The 22,038-nt window shown below is 42.4% G+C and overlaps 1 protein-coding gene and 2 pseudogenes across 1 annotated transcript; 2 read left to right on the top strand and 1 right to left on the bottom strand.

The window, feature by feature from the left end:
- Positions 1 to 2,730: 2,730 nt before the first annotated feature.
- Positions 2,731 to 10,245, bottom strand: LOC9271194 (receptor-like protein 2; annotated as a pseudogene).
- A 3,895-nt stretch (positions 10,246 to 14,140) lies between these two features.
- Positions 14,141 to 16,909, top strand: LOC136351234 (receptor-like protein 3). The gene is made up of 2 exons (XM_066307100.1): positions 14,141 to 16,635; positions 16,739 to 16,909. Exons 1-2 carry the CDS (start codon positions 15,034 to 15,036, stop codon positions 16,766 to 16,768), a joined length of 1,632 nt encoding a protein of 543 aa, XP_066163197.1. The 5' UTR covers positions 14,141 to 15,033; the 3' UTR covers positions 16,769 to 16,909.
- A 1,978-nt stretch (positions 16,910 to 18,887) lies between these two features.
- On the top strand, positions 18,888 to 21,140 carry LOC107277094 (receptor-like protein 3; annotated as a pseudogene).
- Positions 21,141 to 22,038: the final 898 nt, after the last annotated feature.

Raw genomic sequence — 22,038 nt, 5'->3', positions numbered from 1 at the left:
TATGGGGGAGCTTCGCTGCTACAACTTCTCCTAGAATCAGAAACTCCACCAAACAGTTTAATTTTTGTCCAGATTCTGAGAAGCTGTAGTTCTAGAATCCAGAAAATGAACTAGAAGCCAAAAGCCGAGAAACCTAGCTTTTCCAGATTCTAAGCTGGCTATCATCTAGTTGCTTCTCAGAATCTTAAGCTTTCCCAAAGAGACCCTTTGCCTGCCATACACGCATGGATCGGCCAAAACAATCTTTGTTAGGCAAAATTGTTCGTTCGTGTCGTGCAAACGCAAGCTGCGGGTGACTGAACCATTCAGGCCCTCTTTGTTTAGGCTTATAAGCCAACTTATAAGCATAAAAGTCTAAGCCTAAACAAACAAGCATCTTTTTCAGTTTGACTTTTTTAAAGCTATAAGCCACACTAACACTATTAAGCCAAAAACTAGGTTAGAGAAGCTTTTTTGGTTTATGTGAGATATATGTATAACTCCATCACTAAACTTAGGATATTAAATCCACCGACTTACAAATCATATAAACCAATAAACTGACTTAAAAGTCTAAGCCAGTAAGTATAAACCTACACAAAGTGTCTGAATCAGACGACCAATATCATTCTCTCCCCACTGTTTGTGTTCGACACTTGATTTCAGGGCCGGCCCTAGGGGTAGGCCGGTTGTGCGGCCGCCTAGAGCCCAGGCCGGAGGGGGGCCCATCACTTACCCCCCTGCCCCCCTATCCCAGCCCAGCACCACAGGCGGTAGGCCCAACAGAGTCCAGCGATCAGCGCGCGTGCGCGAGTGTGGTTGTGCGTCGCTTCGATCTGCCCGCGGCTGCGACTCGCGAGACCGGAGAGGCGGAGATCGAGGCCGAGCCGCGTCGCTTCGTCGCCCTGAAATCCCGAATCGCCGCCGATGCCCTAGACAGTCCGCGTCCGCGACCGTGAAAGCCAAAAACCAAGCCGAGTGATCAGACTTCAGAGACGGAGACCGGGAGATGGAGTGCCTGACTGCCTGTGCGCCGTTGCCTGATTGCTCGCCTCGCCATCGCTGGCGGCCGGCCCAGCCAACCGCTGTGGTGCATGGCTGCCTGTCTGGGTCCGCCTGAGTGATTCCTCCTGTGATCGACGTGATCGACTGATCGTCAATTCGTCATCAATTGTTTGCCTCTCCTCCCCAGCACTAAGGTAGGTCATTGAACTATGCCTTTATCAATTAATTTCAATTCATAGTTATTGTTGTATAGATATAATTTGCTTTGCAATTTCCCTATTTCAGGTGTTATAATGTTACCTAAAAACATTTGTCGGGTGCTCAGAAAAGAAACAAAAAGAAAACGGGAATATCAATTATTGAAAAACTATTTAAGGTCAACTATGTCACATGGAAGGTTGAATGGCTTGGCTATCTGCAGATTGAGAAGAATATCTTGCACGACATTGATCTTCAAACTGTCATTATTGATTTCGCTTCAAGAAATGCGAGAAGAAACTCTTTTTTATAAGGGACATAGGATATTTGTTGTCTCCTATTAAGGTATTCATACTCATTTGTTTCAATTGTGTTTTTTTAGTTGTCAATTATACTATCGATATTATTCATCGAGAATAAATTGCTCTATTGCAACTTGCAAACTACTTGATTGATTATTTATCATATTAGAAATGTTTATTTGTGTCACTCTATGGTATATGCTTTATAGAGTATATATATTAGAAGTAAAAAAAAATAGCCTTAACTTCCTATAAGGGCCCATAGTGTCAAGTTCGCCTAGGGCCTCCCAAATGTCAGGACCGGCCCTGCTTGATTTCACTGCAGCTAGAATTGGTCTTCTTGCACTAGCAGAGAATTGATGGGAGAGACAAAGGAAACAATGAAGTAGTACTACATCAGTTCCAAAATAAATTTATTTTTCACTCATCCCACATGGCCACACGTACCACTACAAAGCCATAAAAACTAGAATATAACTACTTTATCAAACCCCAATATAATTATTATTCACTTTATCTACTTCTACTTTCACAAACTCCGATACGAAGATTATTTTAAAAATAAACTTATTTTAAATAAATAAAAGGATCTAAAAATGAACCTAGTATAAGCGAAAGATCCACGTGGATCCACGTCTGCTACTTTTGTCTCAACGATGGTTACGTCGATGGCTGGTAAGCCGCATCGGGGAAAGTGGCAAATTGAAAGAAAGTTTCTCTCGGTAAACAGTGGAAGCTTGGAGTAGAATTGTCATATAGTTGATAGTTGGTTAGAGCCCCAAAAGTATAGAAGTTCTGAAAAGTGGGTGTTGAGGATCGAGCAAACTATGTTTGGGAGAAAATTGAGGAGAAGTGGAGTTTTGGCTACCATTTCAAGTTTGGCTTGGAGAGCCCTGGCTAAGCACGTGCATAAAATCTCTATTAGGGGGATCCATCTTGTTTGATGAAATGCAAAACTGAGTTGTGTTTCTATTTGTAGAGGATGAAGCTGCAGCGTTGCTGTAACAAGATTACAATGGCTACAAATGTAACAGCTATAACTGCTACTCTATTATTTTAGTGCATGTGCCTGAAATCACTGTACATATATTGTATTTTATTTCTTTCCTACCGGCAGTAGCACTACAACTTGGTAATTATTGTTACCTGCGCCACAATGCCCAGTGGGAAAAGTGACATTTCGAGAAGAGTGGAAAATAACTAAAATATTCCTCCACTGGGAAACATGAACAAAAGCTATATTTCACTCGCAACTACAGTACACACAACTTGTTCAGTGGACGTGTCCGCTTGGACCTGAATAGCTCTGTCCAAACACCAAACTGACCAATTTTTTTATAAAAAAAAACACATGAAAACTGCAATAGAACTAGCCAAAAAACCTCGATAATACTGCCTGATCATACACCACACCTAAACAGAAGAACGCACCGAAAGCGATTGCAAAGACGATCTTTGGAGTGGTTTCTTCTCCGGTGAGCGTGGAGACTGGAGGTGCCTCTGCTGAATCACAGGTGCGAGTGAGTGTAGGATCACACAGCTTTGGGTTGCCAGAAAAATCATACGGATATGAAGACTGGACACCAGCTGGAATCCACCCCTCTAAGTCGTTGTTAGAAGCATCAAATGTTGTAAGGAAGTGCAGGTTATTCAGCCCCGGTGGAATTGAACCTGAGAGATGGTTGTTGGACAAGTCTACCACCTGCAGGTTTGTCAGGTCGAAAAGTTGCTGTGGAATCTGTCCTGACAAGCTGTTGAAGCTCAAGTTGAGCAATGTGAGTGATTTCAGCTGACCAACCTCTGAAGGGATCGCACCGGTAAGCTCGTTGTTTGCAAGATTCAGCATTGCAGGGAGAGCATTGTTCTTGCCATATGTAAGTGATGGCCCTGCATAGACAGGCTGTTCAAATGCCCTGGGATCCAATTGGGTTGCAACCTTGTCAGGTTGAAGCATTGGCATCAACATTATTGCCGTTGGGAGATCCCCTGTAAGTTTGTTGTTTGATATATCTATGAAGTAGAGGAAGTTCAGGTCATGGATCCAGTCTGGTATTGGTCCAGTGAGTTGATTGTTGGACAGATCCAGAACTTCCAGCTTGGCCAATTTTGATAGCCAAAGAGGAATTTTTCCAGACAATGAGCAAGATGGTATGGAAAGAACCTGAAGACTCTGAAAACCATCAGTGATTGGTATATCCTCTGGCATGGTCTCACCCTTGAAGTTGGTTCCTATGATCAAAGTGTTGATTTTCCTGGAGTTCTTGAGTGCATGAATCACATTTGCAATATTCACAAAAGCATTGTTGGAAAGTGATAGGAACAAGAGGGATTTCAGGTTGCCAATTCTTGGTGACAACTGTCCATAGAATTTGTTTGAAGATAGTTTCAGCGAGGTCAGATTGCTGCATGGTAGACGCTTTCCGGAATTTCTCCACTGAACTTGTTTGACTCAAGATCCAAAACTTTCAGATTGGGAAGTCCGGAGAAGTTCACCTTCAGAAGCTCTCCTCTGAAGCTGTTGTACTTGAGGTTGATGATCTTGAGATTTGTACAGTTCCCTAGAGCTGATGGCAATTCCCCGGACATCCTGTTGTAGTCCAAATGGAGCTCCTCCAATCTCTTAAGCTGACCTATGCTACCCGGAATATCGCCGATGAAATTGTTCGATCCAAGATCAAGAACTACTATATTCTTGAGCTTGGCTATCTGTTTACTGTTGGGCTGTAAATAGAATAGTGTGTGTGTGTGTTTGTGTGCTGGCCCATCAGCTAGAGGCCCATCTACTCATGTATATGTAAATAACGATAGCAATACTGAAGGGGTGAAGCTTCCAGAGAAAAAATTCACAAACTACATGGTATCAGAGCCGTGCTCCTGGCGGCCGGCGGCGACGAACCCTAGCTGAGGGAGCAAGCGCTGAGGTTGGAGTTCTTGGTGGTGGTGTAGGACGGTGAGCAGGGACAAGTAGGAGTGGACTGGAGGCGCAGCAGGTCAGGACGCTCGCGGCTGCTGCAGCGAGCGGCGGTGACGGCAACACACAGCAGGTGCGTGAGCTGAGCAGGGAGGTCTGGAGGGGCAGCAGCTACAAGTGGGTTCCCCAGCCGTGCTTCTGCTTGTTGAGTTGGTTCCCAGCCGTGCTTCTGCTTGTTGGCTGGTGGTGGACTCTGTACTGTGGCTTGTGGTTGAGGGAAGAAGCACTAGTGACTGTTGTTACTGTTGTTCTTCTTCAAGATTGAGGTAATCGAGATTGTTCTTGCTGCTACTACTGATTTACTGGGAAGAAAATACAGGGTAGAGGAATTGTTGGCTTGTTGTTAGTGCTGCTGGTGGAGTGTAGACAAGGAGAGTTTGCTTTGTTACAGCAGTTAGTTGAGTGCTGCTTGATTAAAATGGGGGAAAATCAGGGACTTGAACAAGTGATGGGTAAATTGGTGGACATGCTTGCAAAGAAATTTAGTGAGGCCCCAACTACAAGTAATGCAGTGATTCCTCATACTGAAACAATGCAAAAAATTGACTTGATGCAAAATGATATTAAGTTGGAGGGTGTCAAAAATTATTTAAGTTGGTCAAGGAGAGCATTGTTGATTTTGAAGACTAAGGGATTAGAAGGATATGTCACCGGAGAAGTGAAGGAGCCTGAGAGTGCTAGTGCAGAATGGAGGACTTGGAGCACTACCAACTCTTTAGTAGTAGCATGGTTGTTGACTTCACTTATCCCTGCTATTGCTACAACTGTTGAGACCATCTCAAGTGCAAGTGAGATGTGGAAAACTCTCACTAATCTCTACTCAGGAGAAGGAAATGTGATGCTAATGGTGGAGGCACGGGAGAAGATAAGTGCTTTGAGACAGGGGGAGCGTTCTATTGCAGAATATGTTGCAGAATTGAAGCATCTATGGTCTGATTTGGATCATTATGATCCTCTTGGGTTAGAGCACCCCGATTGTATAGCAAAAATGAGGAAATGGATTGAGCGCAGAAGGGTTATTGAATTCTTGAAAGGCCTAAATCCAGAGTTTGAAGGGAGAAAAGATGCTATGTTCCATCAGACTACTCTTCCTACCTTGGATGAGGCTATAGCAGCTATGGCTCAAGATGAGCTTAAGAGGAAAGTATTGCCTAAGGCTACACCACCTTCATCAAGTCCCACCTATGCAATGCTACAAGGTAAAGAGACTAGAGAGTGTTTTAATTGTGGTGAAATGGGGCATCTCATGCGTGATTGTCGTGCTCCTCGCAAGCCTAGTTATGGAAGAGGAAGAAGTGGTGATAGAGGTGGAGCAAGAGGTGGAAGAGGTTATGCAGGTAGAGCTAACAGAGGTAGAGGCTATGAGTATAGAGGTGATCACAGAGCTAATGTGGTCACTCTTGAAGAGGGTTGTTCTGGACCTACAAATGTTGATGTTGCCAACCTTGTTCATTCTATCTCAGGTAACTCAAACCAAGCATTTATGTCAATCAATAGTTCTCATTCAAATTGGATACTTGACTCGGGTGCATCCAGACATGTCACGGGTATGTGTGGAGAATTTGCATCATATAAACCATACCCATTTACACGAAAAGAAACAATTGAAACTGCTGATGGAACATCATGCCCAGTTAAGGGAGAGGGAACAGTACAATGTACTCCTTCAATCACTTTATCATCAGTGTTATATATCCCTTCTTTTCCAGTGAATTTGATTTCAATAAGTTCTCTTGTTGATCATATGGATTGTCGGGTATCCCTTGATCGTGAGAATTGTTTAATTCAGGAGAGGCAAACAGGGAAGAAACTTGGGACTGGCATCAGGCGTGATGGACTTTGGTATTTGGATCGAAAGGAGACAAGTGAAGATGTATGTCTTGCATTGATGGCTTCTACAAGTAAAGAAGAGGCTAAGGTATTACTTTTGCATTGTCGATTGGGGCATATATCTTTTGAAACTATGAGCAAGATGTTTCCAGCAGAACTAAGTAGAGTGGATAAACATAAGTTAGTATGTGATGCATGTGAGTATGGAAAACATACAAGAACATCATATGTGAGTAGAGGACTCCGAAGTATGTTACCATTTATGCTAATTCACTCAGATGTTTGGACTTCACCTATGGTCTCTATGAGTGGAATGAAGTATTTTGTTACCTTTATTGATTGCTACTCTCGCATGACATGGTTATATCTTATGAGGCATAAGGATGAGGTGTTTAAATGCTTCCAGAATTTCTATGCATACATTAAAAATCATTTTAATGCTCGAGTTCAGTTTATTAAAACTGATAATGGCGGGGAGTATATAAACAATGAATTTAGTAGCTTTCTTTCATCAGAAGGAATATTGCATCAAACTTCTTATCCTGATACTCCTCCACAAAATGGGGTGGCTGAGAGAAAAAACCGTCATCTTTTGGAGACAGCTCGCTCATTGATGTATGCTATGAATGTACCTAAATTCTTGTGGAGTGAGGCAGTAATGACAGCAACTTATCTTATCAACCGCACGCCATCAAGGATACTTGGAATGCAGACACCATGTGAGATGATATTTGGAAAGAATGAATTTGTTGTTCCACCAAAAGTGTTTGGTTGCACTTGTTTTGTTAGAGATCATAGACCTTCCGTTGGAAAACTTGATCCTCGGGCTGTCAAATGCATCTTTATAGGCTATCCATCTGGCCAGAAGGGGTATAAGTGTTGGAGTCCATCAGAACGACGAACTTTTGTTAGTATGGATGTTACTTTTAGAGAATCTGTCCCATTCTACGGTGAGAAGACAGATTTAAGTTCTTTATTCGTTGATCTTGATAATTCAACTAGTGGTCATGATGGTCAACAGATGGAAGGTGAAATATTGGGTCCAAAGGGAGATGAACAATCAAAGAAGGAAAAGTTTGTGGTTGGTTCAATTCCATATCCTATGGGTGGTCCTGTTGCACAGGAGCAAGAATGGAGGAAGCCACATGAAGAGGAAAATCTTCAAGTATACACAAGGAGAACAAGGTGTCCAGTAATCCAACAAGTTGAAGAGGATAATCAGGTAGAGAAAGATGTAAGTCATGAGCAAGGGTCTTTGGAGTCAGGGGGAGAAGAAGAGGAAGTTAGAGAAGAATCTGACTTACCAATTGCTGTCAGAAAGAGTGTGAGAAGCAATGCAGGTAAACCTCCACTAAGGTATGGTTTTGAAGATCAAGATGAGGGTGATGAAGAAAATAATATATCCAACTTTGTTTCCTATGACTCCTTGTCATCCACATATAAAGCCTTTGTAGCATCACTAGATTCAATGGAAATCCCAAAGGATTGGAGAGAAGCAAAGCAAGATCCAAGGTGGCATCAAGCTATGTTAGATGAACTAGAGGCTCTTGAAAAGAACAAAACATGGGATCTTGTACCATTTCCTGAAGGAAAGAAAGTTGTCAACTGTAAGTGGGTTTATACAGTAAAGCAAAATCCTAATGGAAAGGTGGAAAGATACAAAGCAAGGCTGGTGGCTAAGGGATATAGTCAAACATATGGAATTGATTATGATGAAACTTTTGCACCAGTAGCAAAGATGAGCACGGTAAGAACTCTCATATCTTGTGCAGCTAATTTTGATTGGCCATTGCATCAGCTAGATGTCAAGAATGCATTTTTACATGGAGATCTTCAAGAAGAGGTGTATATGGATATCCCACCGGGATTTGCTACTTCACAAACTGAAGGAAAGGTGCTGAGATTGAAGAAATCTTTGTATGGTCTTAAACAATCACCAAGAGCATGGTTTGATCGGTTTAGGCGTGCAATGTGTGCTATGGACTATAAGCAATGTAATGGAGATCATACAGTTTTTTATCATCATAGTGGAGATCATATAACCATCCTTGCTGTCTATGTTGATGATATGATTATCACTGGGAATGATTGCTTGGAGATCACTAGGTTGAAACAGAATCTAAGCAAAGAATTTGAAGTTAAGGACCTAGGCCAGTTGAAATATTTTCTGGGTATTGAAATTGCAAGATCTCCTAGAGGGATAGTTCTGTCACAACGGAAATATGCATTGGATTTGCTCAGTGACACAGGTATGCTTGGATGTCGCCCAGCCTCTACACCAATTGATCAAAATCATAAATTATGTGCAGAGTCTGGAAATCCAGTGAATAAGGAAAGATACCAAAGATTGGTGGGAAGACTGATATATTTGTGTCATACACGACCTGACATAACTTATGCTGTCAGTATGGTGAGTCGATATATGCATGATCCAAGGAGTGGTCATATGGATGCGGTCTATAGGATCTTGAGATATTTGAAGGGAAGCCCAGGTAAAGGCCTATGGTTTAAGAAAAATGGACACTTGGAGGTTGAAGGCTATTGTGATGCAGATTGGGCAAGTTGTCCTGATGATAGAAGATCAACTTCAGGCTATTGTGTGTTTGTTGGTGGCAATTTAGTATCTTGGAGGAGCAAGAAGCAACCGGTGGTGTCTCGCTCAACTGCTGAGGCAGAATATCGGGCAATGTCAGTGAGTTTGAGTGAGTTGTTATGGCTAAGGAATCTTCTTTCTGAGTTAAAGTTGTCGGTGGATACTCCCATGAAATTGTGGTGTGACAACAAGTCAGCAATCAACATTGCTAACAACCCAGTTCAGCATGATCGAACAAAGCATGTGGAGTTGGATCGTTTCTTTATCAAGGAAAAACTGGATGAGGGAGTTTTGGAATTAGAATTTGTAACGTCTAGTGGACAAGTTGCTGATTGTTTAACAAAGGGTTTAGGTGTTAAAGAGTGTAATCGTTCGTGTGACAAGATGGGTATGATAGATATCTATCACCCATCTTGAGGGGGAGTGTTGGGCTGTAAATAGAATAGTGTGTGTGTGTGTGTTTGTGTGCTGGCCCATCAGCTAGAGGCCCATCTACTCATGTATATGTAAATAACGATAGCAATACTGAAGGGGTGAAGCTTCCAGAGAAAAAATTCACAAACTACATTTACCATCAAGCTCTCCTTCCAAACCATTCTTCAGAAAAGAGAGGTGCTCCAACATGGAAGCATCAAAGAGCTCATCTGACAAGCTGCCATTGATCTCGTTGTTGCTAGCCTTGAGCACTCTGAGTGAAGAGCACTTACCTATCTCAGCTGGAATGCTGCCACTGAAGAGGTTGTATGAGAGATCAAGAACAGCGAAGGATGGCGAGCTGATGCAGAAAGAAGACGGCAGCGCGCCACTGAAAGTGTTGTGGCTCGCGTTGATCGCGACAAGATCACTCTTCTTCTCCCATATCGTGGACGGAAACTCCCCGGCGAAGAAATTGTGGGAGATGTTCAGAACCTGAAGAGGATGGTGAGGCAGTGATGGTGAAGATTCCTGCAGCTCGCCGTTGAGGCGGTTGAAGCTGACGTCGAGGAAGGCGACGCTGGCGGAGGAGATCAACTCCGGTGGGAGCTCGCCGGAGAGAGAATTGTACGACAGGTCGAGGCGGCGCAAGCCGGTGAGGTTGGCAATTGATACAGAGATGGGGCCCTCGAGCGCCATGGACGGCAGCGAGAGCTCCGTCACCGTGCCATTGCTGCCGCAGGCGATGCCTTCCCACGTGCAGCAGCTTGTGCCGCTCTGCCATGACCGGGAGAACTTGCTGCTGGAATCCGGCGAGAGCTCGCGGAGGAACTGGAGGAGTGAGCTCTTCTCCTGCTCCGTGCAGGAGGTGGCAGGAGAGAGGAAGGAGAGCAGCACAAGAGCAGCAAGGACTAGGAGAAGTTGAAGTTCCTGCATCTTGGTCATGCTGTTCTTGTGTGAGAAATGGAGTTTCTGAACAATTTCGTCAGATTAGCAATGGAGTTTTGCTTCGGGTGTGTTTAGTTCACGCTAAAATTGAAAGTTTAATTGAAATTGGAACGATGTGATAAAAAGTTGGAAGTTTGTGTGTAGGAAAGTTTTGATGTGATGGAAAAGTTAAAAGTTTGAAGAAAAATTTTGGAACTAAACTCGGCCTTCATCTGGTTGCTATACCTGACTAGCTGAAGCTTAGGATTCTGCTATACCTGACTAGCTTAGGTTCATTTCTAATACTACTAGGTGCAGAATTCTGGTGTGCTGATCTGAACAAAGTCAGAAAGCAACCTTTTCAACTTCTCTTTTCTGGCCTGCTCGATTAGTATCAGTTGTAGTTGAATTGTTTCAGTCAATGGCCTGTTGCTACGTTTCCTTGTAAACTTTGACTGTATCCAGTTCAGACTTAGAGTAGAAAACTCAGTGATACTTAACTGACAACGTTTATGCATGACTTATTAATGCAACTTACAATTGATGAATTTCTGCATCTCACCTCACCTGCCAACTGATTTGCCATAGGGGGAAACATTCTTTTGCTAGGCAAAATTGTTCGTTCGTGCCGTGCAAGCTACAGGTGACAAAAACCATTCAGACCTCCATTATGATTTTCAGAATCAGACGACTGATATCGTTTTCTCCCCACTTTTCACACTTGATTTCACTGCATCTAGAACCTTGCAGTGGCAGAGAATTGATGGGAAAGACGAAGGAAACGATGAATTAAGCTCGAGAGTGGATTAAACTCTAAGGGGATATCTCTTTATTATTTGTATGTCACTTAAATAGTTATGAAAAAAATAAAAAAAATTAAGAAGATGTGTTAACGTGTAATATATCACTCTACAAACATGCAAGTTAAAATTCAACTTCTATAAATTTCAAACAAAAAACAAATTAAACTACAGCTAGTTAATATTCACAGTCAAATTTTTTTTTCATTGCATCATGTAGAAGTTAAATTTTAATTGATCTAGCACATATTAATCCATCTAGTTCATTTTTTTTTAAAAAAAATTTATAACCATTTGAGTGACATACAAACAATAAGGGATAGCCCCTTGAGAGTTTAGAATAATTTTCCAATTAAGCTCCATATGGATGTGACCAAAGGAGCATCGCAGTCTTGACTGATACCTTGGTCGTGTTTAGTTCCACAGCTAATTTTTTTTTGAAGTATACAGACACACATTTGAAGTATTAAACGTAGACTAATAACAAAACAAATTATAGATTCCGCCTGTAAATTGCGAGACTAATCTATTAAGCCTAATTAATCCGTCATTAGCAAATGTTTACTATAGCACCACGTTGTCAAATCATGGCGTAATTAGGCTCAAAAGATTCGTCTTGCAATTTACATGTAAACTGTGCAATTGGTTTTTTTTTTCGTCCAGGTTTAATGCTCCATACATATGTCTAAACATTTGATGTGACGGAATTTTTAGAAGTTTGAATGAAACTAAACACAACCCTTGTCTCTAAGGACTCTTTGAGTCTTGATTGATACTCCTTTCTCTCGATTGATATTTTTACTTAGAGATCTTTTATAGTGTTTGTGAGGTGTGTAGAAGGTACATAGAAGTATTAGAAGGTAGGGCAACATGAACCGTTGATAATGACATGGGCAAGGTATGGAATAAATTATCGTAACCGATGGCGTTAAGTAGTTAACTAAGTAACTTATGGACATCTATAATTAGATCAATACTTCTTTGTTATATAGGAGAAAAAAAGAGATATATATGTCTTTAATATGGCTATTCTAGCAAAGCAATGCTGGCGGCTGCTTCAGGAGCCTGATTCTCTGTGTGCTCAGATTCTGAAGGCCAAGTATTATCCATCTGGATCAATTCTGCAAGCTAAACCAAGATCGGGCATGTCATATACATGGAGAAGCATTCAAGCATACTAAAAGGGCTGCAGACTCTTTAGGCTGGCATGATTTGGCGAGTGGGCAATGGCAATTCCATCGGCATTTGGGATGATCCTTGGATCCCTAGAGACTGGACGAGAAAAACTGTATCTAATAAGGGCACGAACATGCTAACAAGAGTAAATGAATTGATAGATCCTTATACGGGCGATTGGGATGAGATGCTGGTGAGGCAAACTTTCTGTGAAGAAGATGTCAAGGCCATTCTGTCAATTCCGGTTCAAGTGGACAGGGATGATGTAGTGGGGTGGCATTATGATAAGAGGGGCCTCTTTTCTATGAAATCTGCCTACAAAGTGCAGAAAGAAATTGAGAGAAGAAACAGCAGAAGTGCACCTGCATCTTCGTCGGGGGGTGCACAAAGTGATCAAGTATGGAAAAGGCTCTGGAAGCTTAACTGTCCGAACAAGATGAAACACTTCATGTGGCGATTGGGGCATGACACAATTGCCCTCCAGATGACTCTCAAGAGAAGGGGAATGGATATTGATACCAAATGCTTGATCTTTAGCGGGAGCCATTTCTTTTTTAAATGCAAAGAGGTCAAACACATATGGAGAGACCTCAACCTTGAAGAAGTACGATGCAAGTTAGCAGCGGTGCAGTCAGCTTTGGCAGTTTTACAGGCTATACTGGAGCTGGAAGAAAAACAAAGGATACATGCCATTGTTCTGCTGTACTCATGGTGGAATGAGAGAAACATACATAGGGAGGGAGAAGGAAGAAGGGGAGCTAATATCCTGGCTTTCTCCATACAGAAACAAGCAGATGAATTTAAGGATTTGGCGCCTCAACGGGGGAGTGGTCAAGCAGCTAGATCAAATAGAAAATGGGCTAGACCTACCGGAAATGTCCTGAAAATTAATGTGGATGGAGCCTTCAAGCCACAGGAACAAAAGGGAGGTTGGGGTTTTGTGATCAGGGATACTGAAGCACAAGTAATACAGGCGGGAGCAGGTTTTTCGTCACGGCTCCAGGATGCCTTTCATGCTGAAGTGCTGGCGGGAGTTAAGGGGCTCAAAGCTGCTACTAGTTTGGGCATGGCTTACATTCATTTGGAGTCTGATTCTATGATGCTTATTCAGGCCCTGAAGGGAGAAGATCTTCAGTTTGCGCCGTTGGGGACTCTTCTGTTTGAAGCGAAGAACATTATCGCCTCGTCTTTTCTTACTTGCAAGTTTAGCTTTTGTCCGCGTGATTGTAATAAGTTAGCTGATGCTATAGCATCGATCGGATGTAACAGTCCCCCAAACACCGATCTCTTTGGGGACGGTGCACCTCCGGGTGTTGAGGGTTTGGTCGCCGGCGATTCTGCCGCGTCCATGGTTTAATGGAAACATGAAGTTTTCCTCTCAAAAAAAGGAGAAAAAAGATATCAATCCGACCAATCTCTCATTTATCGTTCTTCTTCCTCGTGACTCGTTCTTTCCTGTTCTTCTTCTTCTTCATCTCCTACCTAGAGTTTGATGTGTTCTATAAGATGGATGCATATTACAGGGAGAAGCGCCGCCTTGGGTCACAAGTGGGAGGCGGTAAGTTTTGTACTGATTAGTGACGTAGTTGGTTACTCATTTACGTGATAAAAAGGCTATCTATTAGTGCCGATAAGAGTCTGATTCAGGATGGGTCTCCTTCTTAGGATCAATGATATTTTAACTGACTATGATCTTCAAAAAGAATAAATCTCCAAAGAACCACACAAATATTGGTGATACCTTTACTGATGATGCTCTTGGAACACAAATAATGTAGTGGACAAGATTATTGAATGAGGTACTACTCTGTCAAAAAAAACGAATTTCTAACTACGAACCTAGATACATATATGTCCAAGTTCGTAGATAGTATTGGTCTTTTTTTTTTGGGGGGGGAGGGGGGGGGGGATGGAGGGGACGGAGAACCAAACTAAGTTTTATGCTCATCTAGGAACACAATATAAATAAAGGAAGATCATGTAATTTATGCCAGTAGAGAAAATCGCTACTGGGAGTTGTACCGATGCGGTACTGATGCTAATGCTATTTTCAAGACTGTTGTACTATTTTCTCTCTCCGGCCTAATTTATCATTTTACTCTTTCCACCTAAATACCTATAACAATACTTAAGTACACCTTTCAAGAGGTATCTTTTGTTGTAGAACAGCAAAAGCAAAGAAACGGTCAAGCTGCATGCTTGCTGACAAGATGCGATGTACCAAAATTTGCTGCTAGCACCTTCAGTTTTACGCCTTCAATCAACACAAGGGGAAAAAAGCAAAGTGAGAGAAGAGCTTAGGTGATATTTGTTCCCGAGTCTTGACGGCTGAAGACCGGTAAAGATGACAACAGGAGGCTACCAGGACTTTTCATACTTCTATCAACTTCTTATCCTCCAGAAGCAGCTAGGAAAGAAAGGCTCCCTCACACGGTCGAAATGTGCAGTTTGACCTTGATGGCAGTTGAAAGATCCTGTTCATATGTTCCAGGATATGCACGTCTAGACCATTGAAATTTTCCCTACTTTCCTGCTGCATTTGAGTAATCATCTCTGCCACCGTTTTGCAGAACTGCAGGCGATTCATGTTGTTACTGTCTGCTCAATCTATGAACAATTGACCGTGGACCATTGATAGCAAAAAGGCATTGCAGGTGGTGGCTCTTATTCACCTCTGAATTGTCTTTGTGATGACCAGCCACTCAGCCAGTAACTGCAGTCAGCAAAGACTTCACGGCAGCTCTTTTCAGATTTTTCTGGCCTTATAATGCCCACTACTGCATATTGATTTATCCAGAGTTCCAGACTATACTCAATCTGATAAAAAAAAGATCCATCATGAGACCTTCCCAGTTTCCATGCAGCAGAAGCAGCAGCAAATTACCCACAGATTTACTTGGGTTTGCTCTGCTGACGGTGCTGTGTTTAGCTTCTTCCACCGACTCCTGCATAGACCAGGAGAAGAGTGTCCTCCTCCAGTTCCTTGCTGGCCTCTCAGGAGACGGTGGCCTCTCCGCATCATGGCGGAACGGCACAAATTGCTGCACATGGGAAGGCATCACCTGTAATGCAGACATGAGGATCGCTGATATTTTGCTCGCTTCTAAGGCCCTTGAAGGGCAGATCTCACCGTCTCTTGGCAGCCTCACCGGCCTGCTGCAGCTCAATCTTTCACACAATTCGCTGTCTGGTGAACTTCCATTGGAGGGGTTGGTGTCATCGAGCAGCATCGTCGTTCTTGATGTTAGCTTCAATCACTTCAGTGGAGCTTTGCAAGAGCTCTTCATTCAATCAACTATCTGGCCTCTTCAGGTACTGAACATCTCAAGCAACTTATTTACAGGGAAATTTCCAACAACCACATGTAAGGTGATGAACAATCTGGTGGCTCTTAATGCCAGCAACAACAGCTTTATAGGACAGATACCAAGTTCTTTGTGCATCAACTCACCATCCTTCGGGGTACTTGACCTCTCTTCCAATCAATTTGGTGGCAGCATACCCTCAGACATAGGCAACTGCTCCATGCTTAGAGTGCTCAAGGGTGGCCGCAACAACTTCAAGGGTCCACTCCCAGATGAACTATTCAATGCTTCATCATTGGAGCACCTTTCTTTCCCAAACAATGATCTAAATGGAGTACTTGATGATGCCAACATTATAAAGCTCAGCAAATTGTCTATCCTTGATCTCCAACAGAATATATTCAGTGGAAACATACCCAAGTCCATAGGTCAGCTCAAGAGATTGAAGGAGCTCCATTTGGGTGAGAACTACTTGTATGGGGAGCTGCCATCAACTTTAGGCAACTGCACAAATCTCAAAATCCTCGACCTCAAGATCAACTACCTCAGTGGAGACCTTGGCAAGATCAACTTTTCCAGCCTATCTAATCTAATGATAATTGATCTTCTCGTGAACAACTTCAATGGTACAATTCCAGAAAGCATTTATGATTGCACAAATTTGATTGCACTGAGACTTTCGTGGAACAAATTCCATGGTGAGTTCTCACACAGAATGGACAGACTGAGGTCTCTTTCCTGCCTGTCAGTTGGTTGGAATGATTTTACGAATATCACGAAGGCACTTTACATCCTCAAGAGCTTTAGCAACTTAAAAACTCTACTTCTTGGAGGGAACTTCAACCATGAGACATTGCTAGCAGATGAAACAATGGATGGTTTTGAAAATCTTCAGTACCTAGAAATAAGTGGTTCTTCTTTACATGGAAAAATTTCTCTTTGGCTATCAAAGCTCACAAAATTGAAGGTGCTGCAGTTATCCAATAATCAATTAAGCGGATCAGTGCCTGCCTGGATCAACAGCCTCAACTTCCTCTTCTATCTAGACATATCCAATAACAACCTTACAGGTGAATTTCCAACAATATTAACGCAGATTCCAATGCTGAAGTCAGACAAGAGAACCAATCTGGATGTAAGTGTCCCAAACATGAGATTTTACGGCATTCCATTCATCAAAAACCGACAATACCAATATATCCACACAACAATAAACATAGCCAAAAATGGTTTTACAGGTGCGATCCCGCCAGAGATTAGTCAGCTGAAGGCACTCGATATGCTCAACTTGAGCTTCAATAGCTTCTCTGGGGAGACCCCACAAGCAATCTGCAACCTCACCAAGCTGGTCATGCTAGACTTGTCTAACAACAATCTAACAGGCACAATCCCTTTAGAACTGAACAAGCTAAACTTCCTTTCTGCATTCAATGTTTACAACAACGACCTGGAAGGGGCTATTCCAACTGGAGGCCAGTTTGATACATTTGACAACTCAAGCTTCACTGGTAATCCAAAGCTATGTGGTGGTATGCTCAGTCACCACTGTAATTCAGCAAGAGCACTTCCTAGCCCTACTTCATCCACAGATCAATTCGGTGACAAGGTTATCTTTGGCATCACATTTGGCCTGTTCTTTGCTTATGGTGTGCTATTAGATCAGATGGTACTAAAAAGGCTAAGATCTCTTCAAGGCATATTAATTTTCCAACTCTATGAACAGAGTTGAAGACAAGAATCTAGCTGCCACAACTCAGGTGTGCAGATTGAGCATTCTGAATGATGGTCACTACTCAAATTCGTGAAAATCATGTGCAAATTTGTCTCTATCAGAACTAGTATGTATAGTTTGAGAATCCCCATCGTCTGCAACTATATCGCTTCAATTTTCAGATTCACGCTAAGAAAATAGTAGTAATAGAGAGCAGATGGAGATGGCCACGCGTTGCATACTCGAGCTATGGGTAGTAGTGACGGCGACGCAGAGGCCTTCCTCGAGTCCCCGCGCGCCGCCGGCGAGCCGAAGAGGCGGCGGTTGCGCTGGCCGCCGGCGACAGAGCAGCGGCGGCGCTGTCGCCACGGAGACGACGAGACGGTGCCTGTGGCAATTGGGCCAAGTCTTGGGCCCTTGCCCTACTCAACTAATCCCATATTTGGGCCTCACGTAATCGAAATCCCGTCCTGGACCAACTATTATGGGCCGCATTCTAGTTACAATCCAGTTACGGCCCAACAAAAATGGGCCGCACGTAAATCGTCCTACCGTGAACTCGTGGAGCACTCTCTTGTCTTCGCCGGCGGCCGGTGAGCCCGCACCTCATTGGCCTAATAAGTTAAAGCAAAATCTTAAATTTGAATTTTAAACTTAATTTTAATCTTTTTTTGCAAAGCATTTTAATATATTTTTAATGTAGTTTTTTTAGCGTTAACTTTTAAGCCGCTACGAACAAATATGGCAACTGCACCCAGCGTGGCGCCATGGTCATTCCATTCCACCGCAAGCACTCCATATCATATTAACCGTGTTAGTTTTTGCCAAAAAAAAATCAAGCGCAATAAAGTACTGTTTTGAAGAGAGAAAAAAAAACAATCCATATCAACCGTGTTAGTTTTCGCCCAAAAAAAATTAAACGCAGTAAAGTACAATTTTGAAAAAAAAAATCACATGGATGTGACCAAACCAATGTCCTTTTCCAGGGGAAAAATAATTATTCATCCAGCACCAGCAGTCCAGCAGCCACAAACTATCCATATTTCTTGTGCTGATGCCTCGGTACCTGCTCCAGTTCCTAGCTGGATTCTGGAACCTAAGCACTACACCCTCTTCATATTATAAGCATTTTATTTTTTTTCTAAATCAAAATTATAGAGGTATATAAATATAACTACTCTTATAACACCAATTAGTTTTTGGTATATTTTTATACCATATTTGTTTGGTGTTAAAAATGTTGTTGTGTTTCTATAAATTTAGTCAAATTTTAAATAGTTTAAGAAAAAAAAGTCAAAGTGTCTTATATAATATAAAGAGTAAATTTCACTTTAGACCACTTATATTGATCTAAGTTGCACATTGGGCTAGGGGTGGGTCACTTTTTTCACTTTACACCACCTATTTTTACCATCCTTTGCAAGTTGAACCAGGTTTACTGATTGGCCCACTAGGCTGGGCTTCGGCCCACGCAAATAGGTGCGTTTACCAGCGATCGGCAGTCCCCGTCTCGGGGCTCCGGCGAGGGCTCCCTCGACGGCGGTTCTGCCTCCCTCTCTGGTACGAGTACTTCCCTCCCAACCCAAAAAAGTTTCTGGCCTTATAATGCCCACTACTGCATATTGATTTATCCAGAGTTCCAGACTATACTCAATCTGATAAAAAAAAGATCCATCATGAGACCTTCCCAGTTTCCATGCAGCAGAAGCAGCAGCAAATTACCCACCGATTTACTTGGGTTTGTTGTTGTGCTACTACTGTGTTTAGCCTCTTCCACCGGCTCCTGCACAGATCAGGAGAAGAGCTTCCTCCTCCAGTTCCTCGCTGGCCTCTCGGAGGACGGTGGCCTCGCCGTCATGGCAGAATGACACGGATTGCTGCACATGGGAAGGGATCACCTGCGGCACAGATGCAACGATCACCGAAATTTCGCTGGCTTCTAAGGGCCTTGAAGGGCAAATCTCCCCATACCTTGCCAACCTCACTGGCCTTCTCCACCTGAACCTGTCACACAATTCGCTGTCCGGTGAACTTCCATTGGAGGAGTTGGTGTCGTCGAGCAGCATCGTCATCCTTGATGTCAGCTTCAATCACTTGAGTGGAGCTTTGAAAGAGCTCTCAGCTCATACAACTATCCGGCCTCTGCAGGTACTGAACATTTCAAGCAACTTGTTTGCAGGGCAATTTCCATCCACCACATGGAAGGTGATGAACAATCTGGTGGCTCTTAATGCCAGCAACAACAGCTTTGTAGGACAGATACTGAGTTCTTTGTGCATCAATGCACCATCCTTTGCTGTGCTCGACCTCTCTTTCAATCAATTTGGTGGCAGCATACCCCTAGACATAAGCAATTGCTCCACGCTTAGAGTGCTCAAGGGTGGTCACAACAACTTCCATGGTGCTCTCCCAGATGAACTATTCAACGCTTCATCGTTGGAGTACCTTTCTTTCCCAGACAATTTTCTTAATGGAGTACTTGATGATGCCAATATTATAAAACTCAGCAAACTGTCAATCCTTGATCTCGAACAGAATATGTTTAGTGGTAAAATACCCAAATCCATAGGTCAGCTCAAGAGATTGAAGGAACTCCGTTTGGGTGAGAACAAGTTGTATGGGGAGCTGCCATCAACTCTAGGCAACTGCACAAATCTCAAAATCCTTGACCTCAAGTTCAATAACCTCAGTGGAGACCTTGGCAAAATCGACTTTTCCAGCCTATCTAATCTAACGACAATTGATCTTCTTGTGAACAACTTCAGTGGTACAGTTCCAGAAAGCATTTATGCATGCACCAATTTGATTGTCCTGAGAATTGCAAGGAACAATTTTCATGGGGAGTTCTCACAGACAATGAACAGACTGAGGTCTCTCGTCTTCTTATCAGTTGCTGATAATGCTTTTACTAATATCAGAACTGCACTTCACATCTTCAAGACCTTCAGGAACTTAAAAATGCTACTTATTGGAGGGAACTTCAAGAATGAGGTATTGCCAGAGGATGAAACAATTGATGGTTTTGAAAATCTACAGCATTTCTCAATAAGTGGGTCCTCGTTGTATGGAAAAATGCCTGTCTGGCTATCGAAGCTCACAAATTTGGAGAAGTTGCATTTATACGACAACCAATTAACTGGATCAGTACCTGTATGGATCAAAAACCTCAACTTCCTCTTCCATCTAGACATAACAAATAATAATTTTACAGGGGAAATTCTAACAACATTAATACAGTTGCCAGTGCTTAAATCAAAGAAGATGGTATCCATTCTAAATGAAAGGGTCTCTAAAATAATTGTTTGCAGCGGTTCAAGGCATCAATTACTGATGGGACCAGCAACGCTAAATATAGGCAGAAATGGCTTTACAGGTGTGATCCCTCCAGAGATTGGTCAGCTGAAGGCACTCGATATGCTTGATTTGAGCTACAATAGTTTCTCTGGGGAAATCCCACAAGCAATTTGCAAGCTCACCGACCTGGAGATGCTAGACTTGTCTAACAACAATCTAACAGGTACAATCCCTTTACAACTGAGCAAGCTACACTTCCTTTCTGCATTCAATGTTTCCAACAATGACCTGGAAGGACCTATTCCAACTGGAGGCCAGTTCGATACATTTGATAATTCAAGCTTTGATGGTAATCCAAAGCTATGTGGTCCTATGATCAGTCGCCAGTGTAATTCAGCAAAAGCTATTCCCACGCCTGCATTTTACACAGATAACTTCAGTGTCAACATCTTTGGCATCACAGTGGGCTTGTTCTTTGCACTTGGTGTGCTGTTAGATCAGATGTTACTATCCAGGCTAGGGTTTCTTCAATTATGATATGAGCATAAGATGATTTGGGTCAATAAATTTACCTACTTAGTTAAAGACCATCATTCAGTTGACACAACTCAGGTGTGCAGAATGAGCATTCTGAAAGATGGTCAGTACTTGAATTCGTCAAAATCATTTGTACTTTGAGAAAGGATGTACAATTTGAGAATCATGTGCTACTAGTTTTATTATCATCAGCATTGTACAAAAGATTGAGGTAAACCGATAAGAAATAATAATAATAATAAGAGTAACTCGTCCTGTTCAGATTCACACGCAGGGAAGAGTAGTAATAGAGAAGAGATGGCCGCGCGTTGCGAAGTGCGTACCCGATTCGGGGTACTGATGGCGGCGCGGAAGCCTTCCTCGAGAGCCCCCGCCGGCCGAAGAGACGGCGGGTGCGCCGGCGACCGAGAAGCGGCGGCGCTGTCGCCGTGGAGACGACGAGGAGGAGGAGGAGACAGACGCCTGTGGGAAATGTTTTCTGGTTGGGCCTTTCGGCTTTCAATACTCAACTAGCATGATGTTTCGCGCAATCAAATTGCGCGGTTAGCATTGAAATGACATCATAATTTTAAATTTTACAATAACTTTACAAAACTAATGATGCGTAATATTAATATTATATTTTATTATATTTTATATACGTGTTAGTTATTAATTATTTTCAATATAAAATTTTAGTTATTTGTAAATTATATATATTCCTATATGGGCTATAGATTCGTCTTTTAATATTTCTTTTTTTTTAATTTTGAATTTTTTGTAAATTGTATTTCTATATAGACTCTATGCTCTTCTTCCAATATTGTCAGGGTTATGGATACCACATACCTAATAGTAGTTGACTAAATCTCGACAAGACCCACCACATACCATGTATTATACGGACACTGACCTCGGATATGGATGAAGTTCCGGATAAGAAAAGACAACCAGAGTTTTACATGAAAATGACAAGGACTACTCGGATTATATCCATATTGGTCTCCCTAGTTCTAC

The sequence above is a fragment of the Oryza sativa genome, chromosome 2, assembly GCF_034140825.1.
Source record: "Oryza sativa Japonica Group chromosome 2, ASM3414082v1".
Lineage (NCBI taxonomy): Eukaryota > Viridiplantae > Streptophyta > Magnoliopsida > Poales > Poaceae > Oryza > Oryza sativa.
Note: the sequence above shows the minus strand (reverse complement) of the source record. Positions and strands in the feature narration are given on the sequence as shown.

Excerpts from the sequence above, each read along its gene's own strand:
- LOC136351234 (XM_066307100.1), top strand. The coding sequence starts at position 15,034 with ATGAGACCTTCCCAGTTTCCATGCAGCAGAAGCAGCAGCAAATTACCC. Across the intron at positions 16,636-16,738 it reads ACAAGAGAACCAATCTGGAT|GTGCGATCCCGCCAGAGATT; the intron begins GTAAGTGTCCCA and ends ATGGTTTTACAG.